The sequence below is a fragment of the Pseudophryne corroboree genome, chromosome 2 (assembly GCF_028390025.1).
Source record: "Pseudophryne corroboree isolate aPseCor3 chromosome 2, aPseCor3.hap2, whole genome shotgun sequence".
Taxonomy (NCBI): Eukaryota; Metazoa; Chordata; class Amphibia; order Anura; family Myobatrachidae; genus Pseudophryne; species Pseudophryne corroboree.
In genome coordinates this window covers 764,979,716-765,007,324 of record NC_086445.1, presented here as the reverse complement: position 1 = coordinate 765,007,324, position 27,609 = coordinate 764,979,716, and the positions used below count along the sequence as shown (strand labels likewise).

At 47.6% G+C, this 27,609-nt stretch overlaps 1 protein-coding gene across 5 annotated transcripts in view; it reads right to left on the bottom strand.

Moving 5' to 3' along the window:
* Nucleotides 1-27,609, bottom strand: part of LOC135047580 (mitochondrial glutamate carrier 1-like) — a 178,051-nt gene that overhangs the window by 45,481 nt on the left and 104,961 nt on the right. For all 5 annotated transcript variants that reach the window (XM_063955462.1, XM_063955461.1, XM_063955465.1 and 2 more), the window contains one exon: nucleotides 1,268-1,365. In XM_063955462.1, coding sequence (XP_063811532.1) covers nucleotides 1,268-1,287 — 20 coding nt within the window. In that variant the 5' untranslated portion in view covers nucleotides 1,288-1,365. The remainder of the gene's footprint in view (nucleotides 1-1,267; nucleotides 1,366-27,609) is intronic.

Here is a 27,609-nt window from a genome sequence, read left to right as displayed (position 1 = left end):
CAGCACACACACAGGGAATGCTCTGATAGAGGACAGGACCCACTTAGCCCCTTGGGGAGACAGAGGGAGAGTTTGCCAGCACACACCAGAGCGCTATATATGTATAGGGACAACCTTACAATAAGTGTCTATCCCTTATAGCTGATTATATCTGTTATTTTGCCAAATAAGTGCCCCCCTCTCTTTTTTACCCTGTTTCTGTAGTTGCAGGATGCAGGGGAGATTCTGGGAGCCTTCCTACCAGCGGAGCTGTGTGGGAAAAATGGCGCTGTGTGCTGAGGTGATAGGCCCCGCCCCCTTCACGGCGGGCTCTTCTCCCGCTTTTTTCTGGAATATAGCCCAGGAGCTATATGTGATGTATTTTTTGCCAAATAAGGTAAATTCATTGCTTCCCAGGGCGCCCCCCCCCCAGCGTCCTGCACCCTCAGTGACCGAAGTGTGAAGTGTGCTGAGAGCAATGGCGCACAGCTGCAGTGCTGTGCGCTACCTTATGAAGACAGGAAAGTCTTCTGCCGCCGATTTATGGACCTCTTCTTGCTTCAGCATCTGTAAGGGGGCCGGCGGCGCGGCTCCGGGACCCATCCATGGCTGGGCCTGTGATCGTCCCTCTGGAGCTAATGTCCAGTAGCCTAAGAAGCCCAATCCACTCTGCACGCAGGTGAGTTCGCTTCTTCTCCCCTTAGTCCCTCGATGCAGTGAGCCTGTTGCCAGCAGGTCTCACTGAAAATAAAAAACCTATTTAAACTTTTACTCTAAGCAGCTCAGGAGAGCCACCTAGATTGCACCCTTCTCGTTCAGGCACAAAATCTTAACTGAGGCTTGGAGGAGGGAGGGTCATAGGGGGAGGAGCCAGTGCACACCAGCTAGTCCTAAAGCTTTTACTTTGTGCCCAGTCTCCTGCGGAGCCGCTATTCCCATGGTCCTTTCGGAGTCCCCAGCATCCACTAGGACGTTAGAGAAAATAAGGATATCTGTTGGGATGAGGAGGTATGCAAGGGTTGTCGCTGGAGAAACAAATAAGCATTGCTCTGATGTTTCAGTAAATGTAAGGGAAACTTATATAAGCCACATACATCCTCAAATCCATATACACAAGCATTGCATCCTTAGATGTTCAAAAGGCTATTCTGTAATCTTATTTTAAATATTTGTCAATCTATAATGAAATGATTAAAAGCAGTAACTTTGCGTGTTTTTTCTTTTTCCATTTAAGAAAGTATAAAATGTAAACAAAAATCAAGTAGGGTAGAAACACTTGTCACATTACCTGATCTGCTTCTCAGCCATTTTTTAAATTTTCGTCTTAGGGAGATCTCTTTGGTCACCGGTGTACAGGCTCCGTGCTGCACGGAATCCAACTGTGCTCTGCAACGAGATGACAGTCTGAAGTACATGAGCTGTGTGTCTATAAATATACCAATGACATCCGCTCACGTGTAAAAAGATCAATGAACGCAAATTACTCCTTTACGGCTCACTACACATACCAATAAACTGAGCAATTTAACAAATCCTTGCACTAGAAAAGCAACAAGCATCACTCCACATAACAGACTAAGAGTCATGTGATTTCGCCTCAATAACATGAAGCATGCAAACGGGCTAGACTTGACATTTATCATGAACAAGAGAGGAGGATTAAAATGACTCCAGCTCAATAGCTCCTAACCCCCGGCTAACATTGCTGTATGACTAAAAACCTCTGCAATCTTTCTGAATCATTATGCAATAGGTAGCACCGATCCTTGTGTAGCAATGCCACTTTCCCTACAGATTGTAAGCTTGCGAGCAGGGCCTTCCTACCTATGCCTGTCTGTCATTACCCAGTTTTGTCCTATTACTGTTTCCAATTGTAAAGTGCAACTGAATATGCTGCTCTATATAAGAAATGGTTATTAAATAATGGCTAGTGCCAGGGGGAGTAGTCAGAACTTAATGGGCCCCATATCAACATTTAAAAGGGCCCCTGCCCCAATGCTTCAACAGCAGTTGTTAATTTTATACCAGATAATAGTGCCCTAGTTCATTTTTTTGAACCATAGTAGTGCTCTAGTAGATTTTATGAACCACAGTAGTGCTCTAATTCACATTATGTGTGACATTGTAGGGCTGCCAGTACACATTATGTAACACAGTACCCCCAATTCACATTATGACAGTGTCCCCAGTTCACATGCCACACTATAGTGCCTCCACTTTATATTGTGATACATTACAGTGCTTTAGTTTATATAATGTAACATTAGAATGCCCTCCAGTTCGTTTTATATCATATTACAATTAGGAAGTTCAGGGTCATAACTAGATATATTGTATGCCCCAAGGTAAAAGTTTGTAAGTGTCCCTATGTATCAACCAATGGCGAAAAATATATACTGTACAGCATGTAATTTTGACAGGGAAGATGGGCCCCTCTCAGGTCTGGGCCCCATAGCAGCTGCATTCCCTGCACCAATGGTAGCTACGCCCTTGGCAGGTGCTGAGAAATGCATATGATAGCCATCTGTGCAGGCTAAGAGCAAGGTCTGTGTTCTTGCACAGCAGAGGACACCACCATGTCATATACCTCTTTCACATTAGGCAAAGACCCCAAGCTATTGTATGGGGAGGGTTATTACAACACAACAGACTATGGTGTGTACACACGGTGAGATCCTTGCTATGCCCGATTTTCACTTAGCTATTTCCCCTGAACTCCCCAGAGCCCAGCACCACCGATTTTGACTAACTTATCTTGAGATATGGACTGTGTGTGCTTACAATTTTGGCTTATGTGAGATTTAATGGACATGTGAGATGAACTAGATAGTACACCGATCTAGCAAGGATTGACTTGCCTGCACAGTCTTTCTATTCTTGCGATGCCGACCTGGCGGGACCACGCATCGGGATCGCAAGTGGGATAACACCTTGCGATTTGCACTAACTTTTCTTGCGATTTTGACTATATAGTCAAAATCGAAAGAAAAAAATTTCACCGTGTGTACACACCATTACAGGAGATGTCTGCTGACAGAGAAATGGATTCTGGGTTGAAGAATGTAAACAACTAAATAATGCATGTACATGAAGCCACAGAAGTCTATGACTGGCCTCAGTGTGCTAGAAGCAGAGAAACATTTATTCTAAAGGCCCATACACATTAGACGATGTCGCTCTGTGAGCGACATCGTCTAACGTCTCCCCCTCCCGGGCCGACCGGCCGGCGGCCGCCTGTACGCACTGAGCGATATGACCGCTCATATCGCTCAGTGAAGGTCGTGGACGACAGTCCACATCCTTCATGCATGCCCTACCGACAGCGACGATCATTGCCGACCCGCGCATCGGTCGTCGCTGGCGGCATACACACTTAACGATACAATGAGCGACGTCGCTCAAGGAGGGGGAAAATGAGCGACGTCGCTCATTATATCGTTAAGTGTGTATTGACCTTAATGGTGTGCACTGTATATTTATAGCGTGAGTGAGGAGTACCATACATTGTCTACTGCCCAACAGCATGTGACATTTCTTTTCTTATTTAATTACAGAATATATGGCAGTATGTAGAGAGTACAGAAAATAAGAATTTACTTACCGATAATTCTATTTCTCATAGTCCGTAGTGGATGCTGGGGACTCCGAAAGGACCATGGGGAATAGCGGCTCCGCAGGAGACTGGGCACATCTAAAGAAAGCTTTAGGACTATCTGGTGTGCACTGGCTCCTCCCCCTATGACCCTCCTCCAAGCCTCAGTTAGGATACTGTGCCCGGACGAGCGTACACAATAAGGAAGGATCTTGAATCCCGGGTAAGACTCTTACCAGCCACACCAATCACACCGTACAACTTGTGATCTGAACCCAGTTAACAGCATGATAACAGAAGGAGCCTCTGAAAAGATGGCTCACAACAACAAAAAACCCGATTTTTGTAACAATAACTATGTACAAGTAATGCAGACAATCCGCACTTGGGATGGGCGCCCAGCATCCACTACGGACTATGAGAAATAGAATTATCGGTAAGTAAATTCTTATTTTCTCTAACGTCCTAGTGGATGCTGGGGACTCCGAAAGGACCATGGGGATTATACCAAAGCTCCCAAACGGGCGGGAGAGTGCGGATGACTCTGCAGCACCGAATGAGAGAACTCCAGGTCCTCCTCAGCCAGGGTATCAAATTTGTAGAATTTAGCAAACGTGTTTGCCCCTGACCAAGTAGCTGCTCGGCAAAGTTGTAAAGCAGAGACCCCTCGGGCAGCCGCCCAAGATGAGCCCACTTTCCGTGTGGAATGGGCTTTTACAGATTTTGGCTGTGCAAGCTGAATTGTACTACAAATCCAACGAGCAATCGTCTGCTTAGAAGCAGGAGCACCCAGCTTGTTGGGTGCATACAGGATAAACAGCGAGTCAGATTTTCTGACTCCAGCCGTCCTGGAAACATATTTTCAGGGCCCTGACTACGTCCAGCAACTTGGAATCCTCCAAGTCCCTAGTAGCCGCAGGCACCACAAATAGGTTGGTTCAGGTGAAACGCTGAAACCACCTTAGGGAGAATCTGAGGACGAGTCCTCAATTTCGCCCTGTCCGAATGGAACATCAGATAAGGGCTTTTTCAGGATAAAGCCGCCAATTCTGACACGCGCCTGGCCCAGGCCAGGGCCAACAGCATGACCACTTTCCATGTGAGATATTGTAACTCCACAGATTTAAGTGGTTCAAACCAATGTGACTTTTGGGACCCAAAACTACATTGAGATCCCAAAGTGCCACTGGAGGCACAAAAGGAGGCTGTATATACAGTACCCCTTTTACAAACGTCTGAACTTCAGGGACTGAAGCTAGTTCTTTTTGGAAGAAAATTGACAGGGCCGAAATTTGAACCTTAATGGACCCCAATTTCAGGCCCATAGACACTCCTGTTTGCAGGAAATGTAGGAATCGACCCAGTTGAATTTCCACCGTCGGGCCTTACTGGCCTCGCACCACGCAACATATTTTCGCCAATTGCGGTGATAATGTTTTTGCGGTTACATCCTTCCTGGCTTTGATCAGGATAGGGATGACTTCATCCGGAATGCCCTTTTTCCTTCAGGATCCGGCGTTCAACCGCCATGCCGTCAAACACAGCCGCAGTAAGTCTTGGAACAGACAGGGTCCCTGCTGGAGCAGGTCCCCTCTCAGAGGTAGAGGCCACGGATCCTCCGTGAGCATCTCTTGAAGCTCCGGCCACCAAGTCCTTCTTGGCCAATCCGGAGCCACGAATACAGTGCTTACTCCTCACCATCTTATCAATCTCAGTACCTTGGGTATGAGAGGCAGAGGAGGGAACACATACCCTGACTGGTACACCCACGGTGTTACCAGAGCGTCTACAGCTATTGCCTGAGGGTCCCTGGACCTGGCGCAATACCTGTCGAGTTTTTCCCAACGGTTTATAATCATGTGGAAGACTTCTGGGTGAAGTCCCCACTCTCCCGGGTGGAGGTCGTGCTGAGGAAGTCTGCTTCCCAGTTGTCCACTCCCGGAATGAATACTGCTGACAGTGCTATCCCATGATTTTCCGCCCAGCGAAGAATCCTTGCAGCTTCTGCCATTGCCCTCCTGCTTCTTGTGCCACCCTGTCTGTTTACGTGGGTGACTGCCGTGATGTTGTCCGACTGGATCAACACCGGCTGACCTTGAAGCAGAAGTCTTGCTAAGCTTAGAGCATTGTAAATGTCCCTTAGCTTCAGGATATTTATGTGAAGTGATGTCTCCAGGCTTGACCATAAGTCCTGGATATTCCTTCCCTGTGTGACTGCTCCCCAGCCTCGCAGGCTGGCATCCGTGGTTACCAGGACCCAGTCCTGAATGCCAAATCTGCGGCCCTCTAGAAGATGAGCACTCTGCAACCACCACAGGAGGGACACCCTTGTCCTTGGTGACAGGGTTATCCGCTGATGCATCTGAAGATGCGACCCGGACCATTTGTCCAGCAGGTCCCACTGGAAAGTTCTTGCGTGGAATCTGCCGAATGGGATTGCTTCGTAGGAAGCCACCATTTTACCCAGAACCCTTGTGCATTGATGCACTGAGACTTGGCTCGGTTTTAGGAGGTTCCTGACTAGCTCGGATAACTCCCTGGCTTTCTCCTCCGGGAGAAACACCTTTTTCTGGACTGTGTCCAGGATCATCCCTAGGAACAGAAGACAAGTCGTCGGAACCAGCTGCGATTTTGGAATATTGAGAATCCAACCGTGCTGCAGCAACACTACCTGAGATAGTGCTACACCGACCTCCAACTGTTCCCTGGATCTTACCCTTATCAGGGAATTGTCCAAGTAAGGGATAACTAAAATTCCCTTCCTTTGAAGGAATATCATCATTTCGGCCATTACCTTGGTAAAGACCCGGGGTGCCGTGGACCATCCATACGGCAGCGTCTGAACTGATAGTGACAGTTCTGTACCACAAACCTGAGGTACCCTTGGTGAGAAGGGTAAATTTTGACATGAAGGTAAGCATCCTTGATGTCCCGAGACATCATGTAGTCCCCTTCTTCCAGGTTCGCAATCACTGCTCTGAGTGACTCAATCTTGAATTTGAACCTCTGTATGTAAGTGTTCAAAGATTTTAGATTTAGAATCGGTCTCACCGAGCCGTCCGGCTTCGGTACCACAACAGTGTGGAATAATATCCCGTTCCCTGTTGCAGGAGGGGTATATTGATTATCACCTGCTGGGAATACAGCTTGTGAATGGCTTCCAAAACGGTCTCCCTGTCAGAAGGAGACATCGGTAAAGCCGACTTTAGGAAACGGCGAGGGGGAGACGTCTCGAATTCTAATTTGTACCCCTGAGATATCACCTGAAGGATCCAGGGGTCTACTTGCGAGTGAGCCCACTGCGCGCTGAAATTCATTGAGACGGGCCCCCCCACCGTGCCTGATTCTGCTTGTAAAGCCCCAGCGTATACTGAGGGCTTGGCAGAGGCGGGAGAGGGTTTCTGTTCCTGGGAACTGGCTGATTTCTGCAGCCTTTTTCCTCTCCCTCTGTCACGGGGCAGAAATGAGGAACCTTTTGCCCGCTTATCCACGAAAAGACTGCGCCTGATAATACGGCGTCTTCTCATGTTGAGAGGCGACCTGGGGTACAAACGTGGATTTCCCAGCTGTTGCCGTGGCCACCAGGTCTGAAAGACCGACCCCAAATAACTCCTCCCCTTAATAAGGCAATACTTCCAAATGCCGTTTGGAATACGCATCACCTGACCACCGACGTGTCCATAACCCTCTACTGGTAGAAATGGACAACGCACTTAGACTTGATGCCAGTCGGCAAATATTCCGCTGTGCATCACGCATATATAGAAATGCATCTTTCAAATGCTCTATAGGCAAAAATATACTGTCCCTATCTAGGGTATCAATATTTTCAGTCAGGGAATCCGACCACGCCAACCCAGCACTGCACATCCAGGCTGAGGCGATTGCTGGTCGCAGTATAACACCAGTGTGTGTGTAAATACATTTTAGGATACCCTCCTGCTTTCTATCAGCAGGATCCTTAAGGACGGCCATCCCAGGAGAGGATAGAGCCCTTACAAGCGTGTGAGCGCTTTATCCACCCTAGGGGGTGTTTCCCAACGCACCCTAACCTCTGGCGGGAAAGGATATAATGCCAATAACATTTTAGAAATTGTTATCGGGGGAAACCCACGCATCATCACACACCTCATTTAATTTCTCAGATTTAGGAAAACTACAGGTAGTTTTTCCTCACCGAACATAATACCCCTTTTTTTTGGTGGTACTCGTATTATCAGAAATGTGTAAAACATTTTCATTGCCTCAATCATGTAATGTGTGGCCCTACTGGAAGTCACATTTGTCTCTTCACCGTCGACACTGGAGTCAGTATCCGTGTCGGCGTCTATATCTGCCATCTGAGGTAACGGGCGCTTTATAGCCCCTGACGGCCTATGAGACGTCTGGACAGACACAAGCTGAGTAGCCGGCTGTCTCATGTCAACCACTGTCTTTTATACAGAGCTGACACTGTCACGTAATTTCTTCCAACAGTTCATCCACTCAGGTGTCGACCTCCTAGGGGGTGACATCACTATTACAGGCAATCTGCTCCGTCTCCACATCATTTTTCTCCTCATACATGTCGACACAAAAGTACCGACATACAGCACACACACAGGGAATGCTCTGATAGAGGACAGGACCCCACTAGCCCTTTGGGGAGACAGAGGGAGAGTTTGCCAGCACACACCAGAGCGCTATATATATATATATATATATATATATATATACACATACACACAGGGATAACATTATATAAGTGTTTTTCCCCTTATAGCTGCTGTATAGTTAAAACTGCGCCTAATTTGTGCCCCCCTCTCTTTTTTTAACCCTTTCTGTAGTGTAGTGACTGCAGGGGAGAGCCAGGGAGCTTCCCTCCAACGGAGCTGTGAGGGAAAATGGCGCCAGTGTGCTGAGGAGATAAGGCCGCCGATAAGGGGGCGGAGCCTATCTCCCGTTTTTTTTATGTATTTTGGCAGGGGTTAAATGCATCCATATAGCCCAGGAGCTATATGTGATGCATTTTTTGCCATCCAAGGTGTTTATTATTGCGTCTCAGGGCGCCCCCCCCAGCGCCCTGCACCCTCAGTGACCGGAGTGTGAAGTGTGCTGAGAGCAATGGCGCACAGCTGCAGTGCTGTGCGCTACCTTGTTGAAGACAGGACGTCTTCTGCCGCCGATTTTCCGGACCTCTTCTGCCTTCTGGCTCTGTAAGGGGGCCGGCGGCGCGGCTCTGGGACCCATCCAAGCTGGGCCTGTGATCGTCCCTCTGGAGCTAATGTCCAGTAGCCTAAGAAGCCCAATCCACTCTGCACGCAGGTGAGTTCGCTTCTTCTCCCCTTAGTCCCTCGATGCAGTGAGCCTGTTGCCAGCAGGTCTCACTGAAAATAAAAAACCTAAACTAAAACTTTCACTAAGAAGCTCAGGAGAGCCCCTAGTGTGCACCCTTCTCGTTCGGGCACAGAGATCTAACTGAGGCTTGGAGGAGGGTCATAGGGGGAGGAGCCAGTGCACACCAGATAGTCCTAAAGCTTTCTTTAGATGTGCCCAGTCTCCTGCGGAGCCGCTATTCCCCATGGTCCTTTCGGAGTCCCCAGCATCCACTAGGACGTTAGAGAAAATAGAAACAGCAGCTCACATTCCTCTGTTATAATTATTAATGTAGAATACCAAAAGAAACCCCAACGGAATCCAGTACAGTTGTGGACGAATGGTAATGCAACAAAGGAAAGAAATCCAAAATGAAACTAATGTAAACTAACCTTGGGGCAATGGCACACATTGGTTCTTTTGCTGTGCAACGCAATCTGTTCTAATATTATTTATTTATTACCAGTTATTTATATAGCGCACACATATTCCGCAGCACTTTACAGAGTATTTTGGTCATTCACATTAGTCCCTGCCCCCAGTGGAGCCTACAATCTATATTCCCTACCACATGTGTATACACACACACACACAGGTTAATTTGTAGGGAGCCAATTAACCTACCAGTACATTTTTGGATTGTGGGAGGAAACCGGAGTACCAGGAGGAAACCCACGCAAGCACAGGGAGAATATACAAACTCCACACAGTTATGGACATGCTGGGAATTGAACACATGACCTCAGTGCTATGAGGCAGTAATGCTAACCATTACACAGTCTGTGCTGCCCAATAACGCATTTCAGTGAGAGCATTTATAATTAATAGGATTTTAATACCTACCGGTAAATCCTTTTCTCTTAGTCCGTAGAGGATGCTGGGGACTCCAAAAGGACCATGGGGTATAGACGGGATCCGCAGGAGACATGGGCACTTTAAGACTTTAAAAGGGGTGTGAACTGGCTCCTCCCTCTATGTCCCTCCTCCAGACTCCATTAATAGAACTGTGCCCAGGGAGACTGACATTTCAAGGAAAGAATTTATCATTAAACATGGTGAGCGTCATACCAGCTCACACCTCCAGCATGCCGCAGACGTGGCATTCAACAGAACACCAGCTGACGGCATGAATAATATGCAGCAAAATGCTGCCAGAAAACGTAACACAACCTGTGTGTAAACACAACCAATAATAGCATATTGCCTGCCACGGCATGAACAACGTCAGCAACAGGCTGACTGAAAAGTAACACCGCATGTGTGTAACCAAAACTAACAACTGCAGAGACCGTACGCACTGGGATTGGCGCCCAGCATCCTCTACGGACTAAGAGAAAAGGATTTACCGGTAGGTATTAAAATAATATTTTCTCATACGTCCTAGAGCAGGCATGTCCCAACTGCGGCCCTCCAGCTGTTGAGAAACTACACTTTCCAGCATGCCCTGACACAGCTTTAGCATTCTCTGACAGCAAGACTGTGTCGGGGCATGCTGGGATATGTAGTTTCACAACAGCTGGAGGGCCTCAGTTTGGACATGCCTGTCCTAGAGGATGCTGGGGACTCCAAAAGGACCATAGGGATTATACCAAAGCTCCAGAATGGGCGGGAGAGTGCGGATGACTCTGCAGCACCGATTGAGCAAACATGAGGTCCTCATCAGCCAGGGTATCAAACTTGTAAACCAAGGTGTTTGAACCTGACCAAGGAGCCGCTCGTCAAATCTGTAATGCCAAGACTCCTCGGGCAGCCGCCCAGAACGCGCCGCCCACCTTTCTGGTAGAATGGGCCTCCACCGATCTCGGCAACGGCACTCCAGCCGTAGAATGAGCCAGCTGAATCGTAGCACAGATCCAGCGCGCAATAGTCTGCTTGGAAGCAGGAGCCCCAATCTTGTTGGGAGCATACAGGAGAAACAGAGAGTCTGTTTTCCTAATCTGAGACAATCCGGCAACATAAATTTTCAAACTCAGCCCACATCGAGATATTTCGATGTCGCCCAGGCGTCAGTGGCCACCGGCACCACAATAGGTTTGTTCATGTGAAACGATGAAACCACTTTTGTCAGAAAGTGCTGACTAGTTCTCAACTCCGCTCTATCTTCATGGAAGATTAAACAGGGCTCTTGTGAAACAAAACCGCTAATTCAGACACCCGCCCCGCGGACGTCAATGCCAACTGCATGACCACTTTCCAAGTGAGGAATTTCCACTAAACTGTATTGAAAAGTTCAACCAATGAGAATGCAGGAACTGCAACACCACGGTAAGATCCATGGTGCCACAGGGGCACAAGGGAGGATGGATGTGTAACACTCCTTTTACGAAAGTCTGAACCTCTGGAAAGGAGGCCAATTGTGTTTGGAAGAAACCCGATAAGGCTGAAACTGAACCTTCAATCGAGCCCAACTTAAGGCCCGCATCCACACAACCTTGTAAGGAAAGAATGGAGAAAAAACGACCCAACTGGAATTCTTCCGTAGGAACTTTCTTGGATTCACACCAAGACACATACTTTCTCCAAAATTGGTGGTAATGTTTTAACGTTACTTCTTTCTGTCTGAAGAAGAGTAGGGATGACTTCACTGGGAATACCCTTTCGGGTTGAGATCCGGCGTTTAACTTCTAAACAGTCAATGGAAACCGTGGTAAATCTAGGAACACACACGGCCCCTGCCGTAACCGATCCTCTTGCAGAGGAAGAGGTCAGGGATCTCCTATGAGTAATTCCTGAAGATCCGGATACCAGCCTTCCTTGGCCAGTCTGGAAGAATGAGGATCACCTGAACCTTAGTTCTTCTTGTGATCCTTTAGCATCTTTGGACAGACTGGAAGTGGAGGGAACACATGTACCGACCGAAACACCCATGGTGTCACTAGGGCGTCCACCGCTATCTTGAGGGACCCTAACCTTGAACAATAACGCTGAAGTTTCTTGTCGAGGCAAGATGCCATCTTGACTATTTTCAGAATTCCCCAAACTTGTCACTTCTGTAAAAAACCGCTTGATGAAGAAGACTCTACTCTCCTGGATGGAGAACGTGTCCACCGAGGAAGTCTGCTTCCCAGTTGTCCACTCTTGGTACGAACATCGCTGACGGAGCGCGTAAATGTTTTGTCGCCAAGCGGGATATCTGTCTGGCTTCTGCCATTTTTTCTCCGGTTTTTGTTTGTAGAAAACAGTTATAAACGGCCCTTAACTCTAGACCGTTAAAGTGGTGATAAGTATCCGAACTTGACACTTGTCCTCGGTGAGAATTTCGCTGCTACCACAAGAGTGACTTTCTGGTCTTGAAACCATGAATATCCCAGGAGGGAACCGGACGACCTGTCCAACAGGTCCCGCCAACACTCTGGCATGCAAACTGCCCACTGAAAAGGCCTCGTAGGCCGCAACACTCTTTTCCAGTAACTGAATGTATTAATGGATTGACCCAGTTGCAGGTCTAACCAGACTCTAAATCCTCAGAGCTTTTTCCACTGGAAGCAAATAATATCGCCCAAGCCGGCTACCGCGTCGTTGGGACCAACAGGGATTCTGGCAAGTTCTGCTGTTGAAGAACTGTCAGGGAGAAAGCAACGTTTTGTACCATTTGGCTTCTTGATCTCTCCGCAATTCGGAGAGCGATCCAGTATAGAACAACTAAGTCTCCTTACTATCGAAGGAAACCCATCATACCGCCATCACTCTGGCGAATTGGTAACGCCAATCCTGAATCGCAAACCTCAGGTAAGCCTAATGCGGAAGAAACCGTAATGAGACCTCCTTTCTCCGTTGTCCGTGTGCAGAAACCCTGCCATGAGAGATTCCCTCAAGGATTTTAAGTAGTAATTTTGAGATTTCAGATAGAGGATTTGGTCTGACCGAGCCTTCTGGCCTCGGAGGCCCCAAAAATTTTTAAGAACAGCTTCTTCCTTTTTTTTTTTATGACCGGGACAGCAGGACAATGACCTGATCCTGACACAACTCTTGTATTGCGTCACATACTACCTCCCTGTCCGGAGGAGAATCGGTAAGGTCTATTTGAAAAAAAAAAAAAAAATCGGTGAGGGGAAACGTCAGGAAAACTCCCATATGTCCTCCTAGGGATTCTATCCTTAACTCAATGGTCCATGTTCTTTGCAGGGCTGACTGAAGAGTTTTAGACGTGATAGACCCAACGTCCTGCGGTGGACGTGGCAGAAAACATAGGAAGAATTCTGCTCCTGCGAACTTGAAAAAGGCAATTGACCTCTTACCTCTTTGTACCTTCCTTTACCTGCAAAGAAAGGGGGAACCTTATCTACTCAGTCGAAATGACTGCATCCTACAAAAATGCGTCACCAACCGTAGGTGAGGGAACCTAGGGCAAGAAGGTAGACTTACCAGAGGCATCTGCCGCGAGAATATTAACAAAACCCTCACCCAACTTGGCTACACCTTCACAGGGAAGAGACTCCACTTGTTCTCGGAGTCCTCCTCAACATCCCGTTTGGTGAATCCACAACAGTGTTGTACCGTGAGACAAAGGGTATGATTGCCTGGTCACTCTTGATTTTGGGTTTCAGGAGATCATACCCTTTGTCTCACGGTACAACACTTCCAGTCCAGTGGTTCCTCGAGCTCTCAATGCGCTGTGGCCCATAGTGGTGACAGATAAAAATCTTACCACGTTACGGAAGAAGAGGCCCATGATGTGTCACACCAAGGGCAAAAGCATCAAAGATTTCGTGGTTCACTCTGATATCACAGGTTTCGACTCCACACCAGTTACCAACTTCTTAACAAAACCAGCAGGCTGCTACAAATGCCTAGGCTGCGAGACATGCAAACACATGATCACTGGCCCGACGTTTACCTCCAGTACGACAGGTAGAACATATAACATCAAGCATGTGCTCACATGCACAACGGCTTATATTGTTTATTTAATCACCTGTCCATGCAAGTACCAATACGTGGGCAAGACCATACGCAATGCCAGGGAACGCTTTGCGTTACATAGATCTGCGCTAAAGGCTGCACTAATACTGAAGAGATCTGAACAACCTGTTGCCAGACACTATGTAGAAAAACATTCCTTGAAGGATCTACATTTTCAAATCATTGACCACATACCCAACAATCTGAGAGGTGGCGATAGGGCAGGTACTCTGCTCAAACGTGAGGCCAGCTGGATGTTCAAGTTGGACACCGTGAGACCGAAGGGTCTTAACGACAGAATACAATGGAGTGTATTCTAAGTCGTATTCCCTTGATGGAACGGGGCCAAATGGAATGTGGTCTACAGTTAGTGCCACACAGTTGAAGCAGGATGTGTTGACAGTTTCTTTACATAAGCCCCATTCCATTAACACTGGTAGTTCTCAGGCAATATAGTTACACGTTGTATCTTTTTCTCTAATTTGGCTGTTTTAGCAATATTACCACTGCCATCTTTTCAGGATGTGTATTTGTTTGGATAAGCATTTGCCAATTTTACCCCATTTTGTCAGATTGACATTATCAGTATGTTTCCATACAATGTTTGTCACTCCAAGACCGTTGTATGCACGCAGCTTGTATTACACCATTTAGTCTCAGACTTATAGATCCTTCTTAAAAATTTATAACCGCACACGTTGTTTTTACACTTGTCACTTTTACTTTGCAGCCCGGTTCCTTGACCTCCGCGATCGGGAGACCACGGAAGTCCCAGGCAGCCATGACAACACCAGCTTGTTAGGATGCCATGGCAACGTAGGCATCCAACGACGCGCAGGACGATCATGTGACCGAGGCGCACACACGTCACACAATCCGGGACGGAAGCGTCACGTTCCCCCGGACACTGCTGTTCTTCCCGCCCGCGGGTCTTATCCACCATAAAGGTAACACTTTGTTTTTGTTCTTATTCACTCTGTATTTGGCTCACCTTGACAAAGGGGCTTTCGTGCCCCGAAACGTTGGATCACCCAGCCTTTACTATGGATTAAAAAGCACCAGCACTTTACTTGTTTCCAGCTGTGTCAGTCCCTGAGTGCCGCTGATTGTACTACAGTGTCCATTTGTGTAATGATATATATATATATATATATATATATAGAATTTTGTTATGCCCGGCACTCCCAATGCAATTAGATTAATCCGGGTGCCCTCCGCAGTAAATAATCCATGGAGTAGAAGAAAAATGGCAGCGGCACTCCGTTTGAAATTATTGAAAAAAATGTATTTCAAATATAATACAACATCACAGTGGTCACATATAGAACCAACGTTTCGGGGTCCTTGGACCCCTTTGTCAAGGCGTCACGCCTTGACAAAGGGGTCCAAGGACCCCGAAACGTTGGTTCTATATGTGACCACTGTGATGTTGTATTATATTTGAAATACATTTTTTTCAATAATTTCAAACGGAGTGCCGCTGCCATTTTTCTTCTACTCCATATATATATATATATATATATATATATAGATAGATAGATAGATAGATAGATAGATATATATACACACACACATATATACACATATATACAAAAAAAATAAGAATTTACTTACCGATAATTCTATTTCTCATAGTCCGTAGTGGATGCTGGGAACTCCGTAAGGACCATGGGGATAGCGGCTCCGCAGGAGACTGGGCACAAAAGTAAAAGCTTTAGGACTACCTGGTGTGCACTGGCTCCTCCCCCTATGACCCTCCTCCAAGCCTCAGTTAGGATACTGTGCCCGGACGAGCGTACACAATAAGGAAGGATTTTGAATCCCGGGTAAGACTCATACCAGCCACACCAATCACACCGTACAACCTGTGATCTGAACCCAGTTAACAGCATGATAACAGAGGAGCCTCTGAAAAGATGGCTCACAACAATAATAACCCGATTTTTGTAACAATAACTATGTACAAGTATTGCAGACAATCCGCACTTGGGACGGGCGCCCAGCATCCACTACGGACTATGAGAAATAGAATTATCGGTAAGTAAATTCTTATTTTCTCTGACGTCCTAGTGGATGCTGGGAACTCCATAAGGACCATGGGGATTATACCAAAGCTCCCAAACGGGCGGGAGAGTGCGGATGACTCTGCAGCACCGAATGAGAGAACTCAAGGTCCTCCTCAGCCAGGGTATCAAATTTGTAGAATTTAGCAAACGTGTTTGCCCCTGACCAAGTAGCTGCTCGGCAAAGTTGTAAAGCCGAGACCCCTCGGGCAGCTGCCCAAGATGAGCCCACCTTCCTTGTGGAATGGGCTTTTACAGATTTTGGCTGTGGCAGGCCTGCCACAGAATGTGCAAGCTGAATTGTACTACAAATCCAACGAGCAATAGTCTGCTTAGAAGCAGGAGCACCCAGCTTGTTGGGTGCATACAGGATAAACAGCGAGTCAGATTTCCTGACTCCAGCCGTCCTGGAAACATATTTTCAGGGCCCTGACTACGTCCAGCAACTTGGAGTCCTCCAAGTCCCTAGTAGCCGCAGGTACCACAATAGGCTGGTTCAAGTGAAATGCTGAAACCACCTTAGGGAGAAATTGAGGACGAGTCCTCAATTCTGCCCTGTCCGTATGAAAAATTAGGTAAGGGCTTTTATAGGATAAAGCCGCCAATTCTGAGACACGCCTGGCTGAAGCCAGGGCTAGTAGCATTACCACTTTCCAAGTGAGATATTTTAAGTCCACAGTGGAGAGTGGTTCAAACCAATGTGATTTTAGGAACCCCAAAACTACATTGAGATCCCACGGTGCCACTGGAGGCACAAAAGGAGGCTGTATATGCAGTACCCCCTTGACAAACGTCTGAACTTCAGGAACTGAAGCCAGTTCTTTTTGGAAGAAAATCGACAGGGTCGAAATTTGAACCTTAATGGACCCTAATTTTAGGCCCATAGACAGTCCTGTTTGCAGGAAATGCAGGAAACGACCCAGTTGAAATTCCTCTGTAGGGGCCTTCCTGGCCTCGCACCACGCAACATATTTACGCCAAATACGGTGATAATGCTGTACGGTTACATCCTTCCTGGCTTTGATCAGGGCAGGGATGACTTCATCCGGAATGCCTTTTTCCTTCAGGATCCGGCGTTCAACCGCCATGCCGTCAAACGCAGCCGCGGTAAGTCTTGGAACAGACAGGGTCCCTGCTGGAGCAGGTCCTTTCTTAGAGGTAGAGGCCACGGGTCCTCTGTGAGCATCTCTTGAAGTTCCGGGTACCAAGTCCTTCTTGGCCAATCCGGAGCCACGAGTATAGTCCTTACTCCTCTCCTTCTTATGATTCTCAGTACCTTGGGTATGAGAGGCAGAGGAGGGAACACATACACTGACTGGTACACCCACGGTGTTACCAGAGCGTCCACAACTATTGCCTGAGGGTCCCTTGACCTGGCGCAATACCTGTCCAGTTTTTTGTTGAGGCGGGACGCCATCATGTCCACCTTTGGTTTTTCCCAACGGTTCACAATCATGTGGAAGACTTCTGGGTGAAGTCCCCACTCCCCCGGGTGGAGGTCGTGTCTGCTGAGGAAGTCTGCTTCCCAGTTGTCCACTCCCGGAATGAACACTGCTGACAGTGCTATCACATGATTTTCCGCCCAGCGAAGAATCCTTGCAACTTCTGTCATTGCCCTCCTGCTTCTTGTGCCGCCCTGTCTGTTTACGTGGACGACTGCCGTGATGTTGTCTGACTGGATCAGCACCGGCTGACCTTGAAGCAGAGGTCTTGCTAGGCGTAGAGCATTGTAGATGGCCCTTAGCTCCAGGATATTTATGTGAAGTGATGTCTCCAGGCTTGACCACAAGCCCTGGAAATTTCTTCCCTGTGTGACTGCTCCCCAGCCTCTCAGGCTGGCATCCGTGGTCACCAGGACTTAGTCCTGAATGCCGAATCTGCGGCCCTCTAGAAGATGAGCACTCTGCAACCACCAAAGGAGAGACACCCTTGTCCTTGGTGACAAGATTATCCGCTGATGCATCTGAAGATGCGACCCGGACCATTTGTCTAGCAGATCCCACTGGAAGGTTCTTGCGTGGAATCTGCCGAATGGGATTGCTGGACTGTGTCCAGGATCATCCCTAGGAATAGAAGTCGTGTCGTCGGGATCAGCTGAGATTTTGGAATATTGAGAATCCAACCGTGCTGGCGCAGCACTATCTGAGATAGTGCTACCCCGACTTCCAACTGTTCCCTGGATCTTGCCCTTATCAGGAGATCGTCCAAGTAAGGGATAACTAAAACTCCCTTCCTTCGAAGGAGTATCATCATTTCGGCCATTACCTTGGTAAAGACCCGGGGTGCCGTGGACAATCCAAACGGCAGTGTCTGAAACTGATAGTGACAGTTCTGTACCACAAACCTGAGGTACCCTTGGTGAGAAGGGTAAATTGGGACATGTAGGTAATCATCTTTGATGTCCAGAGACACCATATAGTCCCCGTCTTCCAGGTTTGCAATCACTGCTCTGAGTGACTCCATCTTGAATTTGAACCTTTGTATGTAAGTGTTCAAGGATTTTAGGTTTAAAATTGGTCTCACCGAGCCGTCCGGCTTCGGTACCACAAATAGTGTGGAATAGTACCCCTTTCCCTGTTGTAGGAGGGGTACCTTGATTATCACCTGCTGGGAATACAGCTTGTGAATGGCTTCCAATACTGCCTCCCTGTCTGAGGGAGACGTCGGTAAAGCAGACTTTAGAAAACGGCGAGGGGGAGATGTCTCGAATTCCAATTTGTACCCCTGAGATACCACTTGAAGGATCCAGGGGTCCACTTGCGAGTGGGCCCACTGCGCACTGAACTTCTTGAGACGGGCCCCCACCGTGTCTGCTTGTAAAGCCCCAGCGTCATACTGAGGACTTTGCGGAGGCGGGAGAGGGCTTTTGTTCCTGGGAACTGGCTGTTTGTTGCAGCCTTTTTCCTCTCCCTCTGCCACGGGGCAGAAATGAGGCGCCTTTTGCCCGCTTGCCCTTATGGGGCCGAAAGGACTGCGCCTGATAATACGGCGTCTTCTTAGGTTGAGAAGCTACCTGGGGTAAAAATGTGGATTTTCCAGCAGTTGCCGTGGCTACCAGGTCTGATAGACCTACCCCAAATAACTCCTTCCCCTTATAAGGCAATACTTCCATGTGCCTTTTAGAATCCGCATCACCTGACCACTGCCGCGTCCATAAACCTCTTCTAGCAGAAATGGACAGCGCGCTAACTCTTGATGCCAGTCGGCAAATATCCCTCTGTGCATCACGCATATATAGAAATGCATCCTTCAAATGCTCTATAGTCAGTAATATACTGTCCCTATCTAGGGTATCAATATTTTCAGTCAGGGAATCCGACCACGCCAGGCCCGCACTGCACATCCAGGCTGAGGCGATTGCTGGTCGCAGTATAACACCCGTGTGAGAGTATATACATTTTAGGATATTCTCCAGCTTTCTATCGGCAGGTTCCTTTAGGGCGGCCGTATCAGGAGGGTAGTGCTACCTGTTTTGACAAACGTGTGAGCGCTTTATCCACCCTAGGGGGTGTTTCCCAACGTGCCCTATCCTCTGGCGGGAAAGGGTACGATGCCAATAACCTTTTAGGAATTATCAGTTTTTTATCGGGGGAAACCCACGCCTCATCACACACTTCATTTAATTCCTCGGATACAGGAAAAACTACAGGCAGTTTTTTCTCACCAAACATAATACCCTTTTTAGTGGTACTTGTATTATCAGAGATATGCAATACATTTTTAATTGCTTCAATCATGTAACGTGTGGCCCTAGTGGAAGTCACGTTTGTCTCCTCATCATCGACACTGGAGTCAGTATCCGTGTCTGTGTCTGCCATTTGAGGTAACGGGCGTTTTAAAGCCCCTGATGGCGTTTGAGACCCTTGGACAGGCACAAGCTGAGTAGCCGGCTGTCTCATGTCGTCAACTGTCTGTCGTAAAGAGCTGACACTGTCACGCAATTCCTTCCATAAGCTCATCCACTCAGGTGTCGACTCCCTAGGGGGTGACAACTGTATAATAGGCAATTGCTCCGCCTCCATCTAATTTTCCTCCTCAAACATGTCGACACAATCGTACCGACACACCGCACACACACAGGGAATGCTCTGATAGAGGACAGGACCCCACTAGCCCTTTGGGGAGACAGAGGGAGAGTATGCCAGCACACACCAGAGCGCTATATATAAACAGGAATACCACTATAAAATGTGCTTTTCCCTTTATAGCTGCTTTAAGTATCAAAACTGCGCCAAATTAGTGCCCCCCCTCTCTTTTTTACCCTTTTCTGTAGTGCAGGACTGCAGGGGAGAGTCAGGGAGACGTCCTTCCAGCGGAGCTGTGATGGAAAATGGCGCCTGTGTGCTGAGGAGATAGGCTCCGCCCCCTTCTCGGCGGCCTTTTCTCACGCTTTCTTGTAAGTTCTGGCAGGGGTTAAAATACATCCATATAGCCCTGGGGGTTATATGTGGTGTATTTATGCCAGCCAAGGTGTTTTACATTGCTGCTCAGGACGCCCCCCCCTAGCGCCCTGCACCCTCAGTGACCGGAGTGTGAAGTGTGCCCGAGTAACAATGGCGCACAGCTGCAGTGCTGTGCGCTACCTTGTTGAAGACTGATGTCTTCTGCCGCCGATTTTTCCGGACCTCTTCTTGTTTCTGGCTCTGTAAGGGGGCCGGCGGCGCGGCTCTGGGACCGAGCTCCAAGGCTGGGCCTGTGTTCGGTCCCTCTGGAGCTAATGGTGTCCAGTAGCCTAAGAAGCCCAATCCACTCTGCACGCAGGTGAGTTCGCTTCTTCTCCCCTTAGTCCCTCGATGCAGTGAGCCTGTTGCCAGCAGGACTCACTGAAAATAAAAAACCTAAAACTTTCACTAAGAAGCTCAGGAGAGCCCCTAGTGTGCACCCTTCTCGGCCGGGCACAAAAATCTAACTGAGGCTTGGAGGAGGGTCATAGGGGGAGGAGCCAGTGCACACCAGGTAGTCCTAAAGCTTTTACTTTTGTGCCCAGTCTCCTGCGGAGCCGCTATCCCCATGGTCCTTACGGAGTTCCCAGCATCCACTAGGACGTCAGAGAAATAAGATTTTAAACCTACCGGTAAATCTTTTTCTCGTAGTCCGTAGAGGATGCTGGGGACTCCGTAAGGACCATGGGGATAGACGGGCTCCGCAGGAGACATGGGCACTTTAAGAAAGTCTTTAGACTTGGGTGTGCACTAGCTCCTCCCTCTATGCCCCTCCTCCAGACCTCAGAGAAACTGTGCCCAGAGGAGACGGACAGTACGAGGAAAAGGATTTTGTTAATCCAAGGGCAAGATTCATACCAGCCACACCAAATCACACCGTATAACTTGTGACAAACTACCCAGTTAACAGTATGAAACATCGCATCAGTTCAGGACCGATGCAACTATAACATAACCCTTATCGAAGCAATATATATATACAAGTATTGCAGAAGTAGTCCGCACTTGGGACGGGCGCCCAGCATCCTCTATGGACTACGAGAAAAAGATTTACCGGTAGGTTTAAAATCTTATTTTCTCTAACGTCCTAGAGGATGCTGGGGACTCCGTAAGGACCATGGGGATTATACCAAAGCTCCCAAACGGGGCGGGAGAGTGCGGATGACTCTGCAGCACTGATTGAGCAAACAAGAGGTCTTCCTCAGCCAGGTTATCAAACTTATAGAATTTTGCAAAGGTGTTTGAACCCGACCAAGTAGCAGCTCGGCACAACTGTAATGCCGAGACCCCTCAGGCAGCCGCCCAAAAAGAGCCCACCTTCCTAGTGGAATGGGTCCTAACCGATTTAGGCAACGGCAATCCAGCCGTAGAATGAGCCTGCTGAATGGTGTTACAAATCCAGCGGGCAATAGTCTGCTGTGAAGCAGGAGCGCCAAGCTTGTTGGCAGCATACAGGTCAAACAGTGATTCAGTTTTTCTGACTCTAGCCGTTCTGGCTACGTAAATTTTCAAAGCCCTGACCACATCCAGGGACTTGGAGTCCTCCAAGTCATGCGTAGCCACAGGCACCACAATAGGCTGGTTCATATGAAAGGATGATACCACCTTAGGCAGGAATTGAGGACGTGTCCGCAACTCCGCTCTGTCGACATGGAAAACCAGATAAGGGCTTTTATGAGACAAAGCCGTCAATTCCGACACTTGCCTAGCCGAAGCCAAGGCTAATAACATGACCACCTTCCAAGTGAGATATTTTAACTCTACCGTTTTAGGTGGTTCAAACCAGTGTGACTTAAGGAAACTTAACACCACGTTAAGGTCCCAGGGCTCCACCAGAGGTACAAAAGGAGGCTGAAAATGCAGCACTCCCTTCACAAAAAAATCTGAACTTCTGGGAGAGAAGCCAATTCTTTTTGAAAGAAAAAGGATAGGGCCGAAATCTGAACCTTAATGGAGCCTAAGTTTTAGGCCCAAATTCACTCCAGTTTGTAGGAAGTGAAGGAAACGGCCCAGATGGAATTCTTCCGTAGGAGCATTCCTGGCCTCACACCAAGAAACATATTTTCGCCATATACGGTGATAATGTTTAGATGTCACGTCCTTCCTAGCCTTTATCAGTGTAGGAATGACCTCATCCGGAATGCCTTTTTCCGCTAGGATCCGGCGTTCAACCGTCATGCCGTCAAACGCAGCCGCGGTAAGTCTTGGAACAGACATGGGCCCTGTTGCAACAGGTCCAGCCTTAGAAGAAGAGGCCACGGATCTTCTGTAAGCCTTTCCTGCAGATCCGGATACCAGATCCTTCGTGGCCAATCTGGAACAATGAGGATTGTTCTCACTCCTCCTTTTTCTTATTATTCTCAACCCTTGGGTATGAGAGGAAGGAGGAGGAAATACATAGACTGACTGGAACACCCACGGTATCACTAGGGCGCCTACCGCTGCTGCCTGTGGGTCTCTTGACCAGGTGCAATAACTCTGCAGCTTTTTGTTGAGGCGGGACGCCATCATGTCTATCTGTGGCAGTCCCCACCGAACTGCAATCTGTGCGAAGACTTCCTGATGAAGTCTCCACTCTCCAGGACGAATGTCTGGTGAGGAAGTCTGCTTCCCAGTTGTTCACTTCCGGAATGAACACTGTTGACAGTGCTCTTACATAATTCTCCGCCAAGCGAAGAATTCTGGCGGCTTCCGCCATCGCCACTCTGCTCCTTGTGCCACCTTGGCGGTTTACATGAGCTACTGTGGTGATGTTGTCTGACTGGATTAGAACTGGTTGGTCGCGAAGAAAGGTCTCCGCTTGACGTAAGGCGTTGTATATGGCCCTTAGTTCCAATATGTTGATGTGAAGACAAGTCTCTTGTGACTCTGACCAAAAGACCTTGGAAAATTTCTTCCCTGTGTGACTGCTCCCCAGCCTCGGAGGCTCGCGTCCGTGGTCACCAGGATCCAGTCCTGAATGCCGAATCTGCAGCCCTCTAGAAGGTGAGCACTCTGCAGCCACCACAGGAGAGATACCCTGGCCCTGGGGGATAGGGTGATCAACTGATGAATCTGTAGATGTGACCCGGACCACTTGTCCAGTAGGTCCCATTTGGGGTGTAGTATGGCTGACCGCCGGTCAGCTTACAGACGCCGGGATCCCGGCGGGGAGGGGCGAGTGCAGCAAGCCCCTTGCGGGCTCGCTGCACTCACCACGCTGCGGGCTCAATGGCGACCTGCGGTCGCCACGGGTTCTATTCCCACTCTATGGGTGTCGTGGACACCCACGAGTGGAAATAGTCCCTGTTGGTCGGCATGCCGGCCATCGGGAAAGTGAGCCGTCGGGCTCGTGGAGGAGGTCATGTGACGGTCGGTCAGCTGACCGGCAGTCACATGAATACCACCCCCCATTTGAAGTCCTCGCATGGAACCTGCCTAAGGGAATGTTTTCCCAGGACTCGAGTGCAGCGATGCACTGACACCTGTCTTGGTTTCAATAGGTCTCTGACTAGTCATGAGTTCCTGGGCCTTCTCTATTTGAAGGTAAACCCATTTCTGGTCTGTATCCAGAATCATACCCAAGAAGGGCAGACGAGTTATAGGAACCAACTGTGACCTCGGGAAATTGAGAATCCAGCCGTGTTGCTGTGACACCTTCAGCGAAAGTGACACGCTGTTGAACAACTGCTCTTTTGTTCTCGCCCTTATTAGGAGATCGTCCAAGTATTGGATAACTGACTCCTTGCTTGCGTTGGAGCACCATTATTTCCGCCAATTACCCTGAAATTGGTAATGACAATCCTGTACCGCAATTGTCAGGTACGCCTGATGGCGAGGATAAATGGGAACAGGAAGGTATGCAGCCTTTATGTCTAGATACACCATCAAATCCTCCCCTTCCAGGCTGGCGATGATCGCTCTGGGCGATTCCACTTTAAATTTGAACCTTTTCCCGTATAGGTTCAGAGATTTTAATTTTAAAATAGGTCTGACCGAACCGTACGGTTTCGGGACTACAGCCAAGGTTGAGTCATATCGCCTTCCTTGTTGCAGGAGGGGAACCTTGAGCACCACCTGTTGGAGATACAATGTGTGAATTGTATTTAATATTATCTCCCTTTCTGAGGGAGAAGCCGGCAGGTCCGATAAGGAAAAACCGTCGAGGCACCTTTCGAATTCTAGCTTGTAACCATGAGAAACAATTTTTATTGCCCCGGGATCCACCTGTGAGTGAACTCAGATGTGGCTGAAGAGTCGAAGACGTGCTCCCACTGGGACGGACTCCCTTAGCGGAGCTCCAGCGTTATGCGGTGGATGTAGTAGAGGCCGGGGAGGACTTCTGTTCCTGGGAACTAGCTGTGCCCTTACCTCTGGTAAGAAAGGACACCCCTCGTACTTTCTTGTTATTCTGCGAGCGAAAGGACTGCATTTGATAATGTCGTGCTTTCTTAGGCTGTGAGGGAATATAATGCAAAAGATCAGAATTACCAGCTATAGCTGTGGAGACCAGGTCCGAGAGCCCTTCTCCACACAATTCCTCAGCCTTGTAAGGTAAACCTTCCATATGCCTCTTTTAGTCGGCATCACCTGTCCATTGCATGTTCCCCAGGACACGTCTAGCAGAAATCGACATAGCGTTGACTCTAGAACCCAGTAGACTACTGTCTCTTTGGATATATATATATATCTCTATCTATCTCTCTCTCCTTTGGGTATCCTGCACTCTCATCAATAAAACATGGATTCTAGACGCGGGTGCTCCTAATGGGCCCAATGGGTCCACTTAAATACAGAAGATTCCGGAAAACATGGAAGGTGCACTCTCGCTAATAAAGTCAATCAGCCAAAGACATGTCTTGTCCACCAGATTTTAATGTCGACGTTTCGGTCCAATAGCAGACCTTCCTCAGGACAGGTGGTACATCGAATTAACAGTTCACATGCAGCAATGAAAGACAATTTCTTATCTGAAAAGAACAATATTCACACTATTAATCACATGCCTCACCGGTCCCTGGAAGATAATAGACCCAAAAGTGATCAAATCACCAAGATCATTCAACAGATGGTGATACAACATCAGGCACTGTAACATTATGTAGTGCGGATGTGACTAGCCTCTACACCTGCATCCGTCATGATGCAGGTGTGGAGGCAGTCAGACAGTTGATTGTGGATAATCCATTATATATGGGTCCACCTATAGAATTTTTTCTGAAACTTTTGTGGCTAGTACTTACACAAAACTACTTTCTACATGATGGGAGATTTTACCTCCAGAGGGTGGGGTGTGCGATGGGGTCCTCTGTGGCCCCATCGTACGCCAACGCCTTCATGCACGCTATTGAGCAAAAGCTGTTTTGGAGGGGTAACATCAGGAACCCTGAAATATGTCTATATGTGCGATTTATAGATGACTTGCTTATTGTGTGGTTAGGGTCACAATCCTCATTGCAGGAGTTATTGGATGATCATAATAGAACTGACAGTACTGCAAAACTGACGTATGAGATTAGTGATAATACCATTCACTTCTTGGATGTTAATATAGTGATAAAAGATATGAAAATCAGTACATCTTTATATGTGAAGCAAACAGACAGGAACACTATCCTGAGGAATGACAGCTTTCATCCGCTATCATTAAGAAATAGCCTGCCACATTCACAGCTATTAAGAGCAAGAAGAATCACATTAGAACCGTCAGCATTAGTCCCCACATTGAGTAATATGGTAAATAAAATTTATTGATCGTGGATATAACAAAAAATTATTGGAACAAACTAAAAATAGGGTATTAAACACCCCACGAGTAGATACCCTGCGGTATGTAGAGAAACACAATCTGTCAAGGGTAAACACCAGTACCATTCCATGGGTGACACAATTTACAGCCAAAAGGTCAGCTCTGACTAATAAAGCAAAGAAATGGTGGCCAATGGTCAGTACGGATAAAGACTTACCATTATAGGAACAATCAAAATTAATGCCTAGCTTCACAAGAGGTAGAAATCTTAAAGACCGGCTTGTCAAGCTAGACATTACAGATATGGGCAAGAAACAGCCAGAACACTTTCTAACCAGAAGGAATGGCTGCTATAAATGCCTGGGTTGTGTAACATGCAGGGCACTCATAGCGGGAAGTACCTTTGGACATCCCCACACAGGTAAAAGATTCTCCATCAGATATGCCTTAACTTGCAGTACCATGTTTGTCGTGTATATGCTAACCTGCCCTTGCGGGTTGGCATATATAGGTAAGACACAGCGACAATTTAAAGAACGCATGGCCCAACACAGAACTGCAATCAGACAGGCATTAGAAACAGGAAAAAGCAAACAACCTGTAGCTAGACATTGTATACAGGCAAGACACAGTGTCGCTAGCATTCGTGCTATTATAGACCATATCCCGTTTAAAATACGAGGGGGTAATCGGGCTATGTTGCTCCTACAAAAAGAATGTTGGTGGATACATACCCTAGACACAATATCACCAAAAGGTCTAAATGAATCATTGGGACTACAATGTTTCCTATGAGTTAACCATGGCAAGCAACAGTGTAGTATTCCTGGGTAGCCTATCTTATAATGAAACAATTGTAACAGCTTTAGAATTATCAGATATGTTCAGTTTCCGATATGGTAGAGATATAGCGTATTACAATGTTATGATCTAGCAATTACGTTTACATAGCATAATATATTAGTAGTAATAATGCTACCTGTAATATGTGCAACGAAGATTGAAAATAAGATTTTACTTACCGATAAATCTATTTCTCGGAGTCCGTAGTGGATGCTGGGGTTCCTGAAAGGACCATGGGGATGCTGGGGTTCCTGAAAGGACCATGGGGAATAGCGGCTCCGCAGGAGACAGGGCACAAAAAGTAAAGCTTTTCCGATCAGGTGGTGTGCACTGGCTCCTCCCCCTATGACCCTCCTCCAGACTCCAGTTAGGTACTGTGCCCGGACGAGCGTACACAATAAGGGAGGATTTTGAATCCCGGGTAAGACTCATACCAGCCACACCAATCACACCGTACAACTTGTGATCTAAACCCAGTTAACAGTATGATAACAGCGGAGCCTCTGAAAGATGGCTTCCTTCAACAATAACCCGAATTAGTTAACAATAACTATGTACAACTTATGCAGATAATCCGCACTTGGGATGGGCGCCCAGCATCCACTACGGACTCCGAGAAATAGATTTATCGGTAAGTAAAATCTTATTTTCTCTATCGTCCTAGTGGATGCTGGGGTTCCTGAAAGGACCATGGGGATTATACCA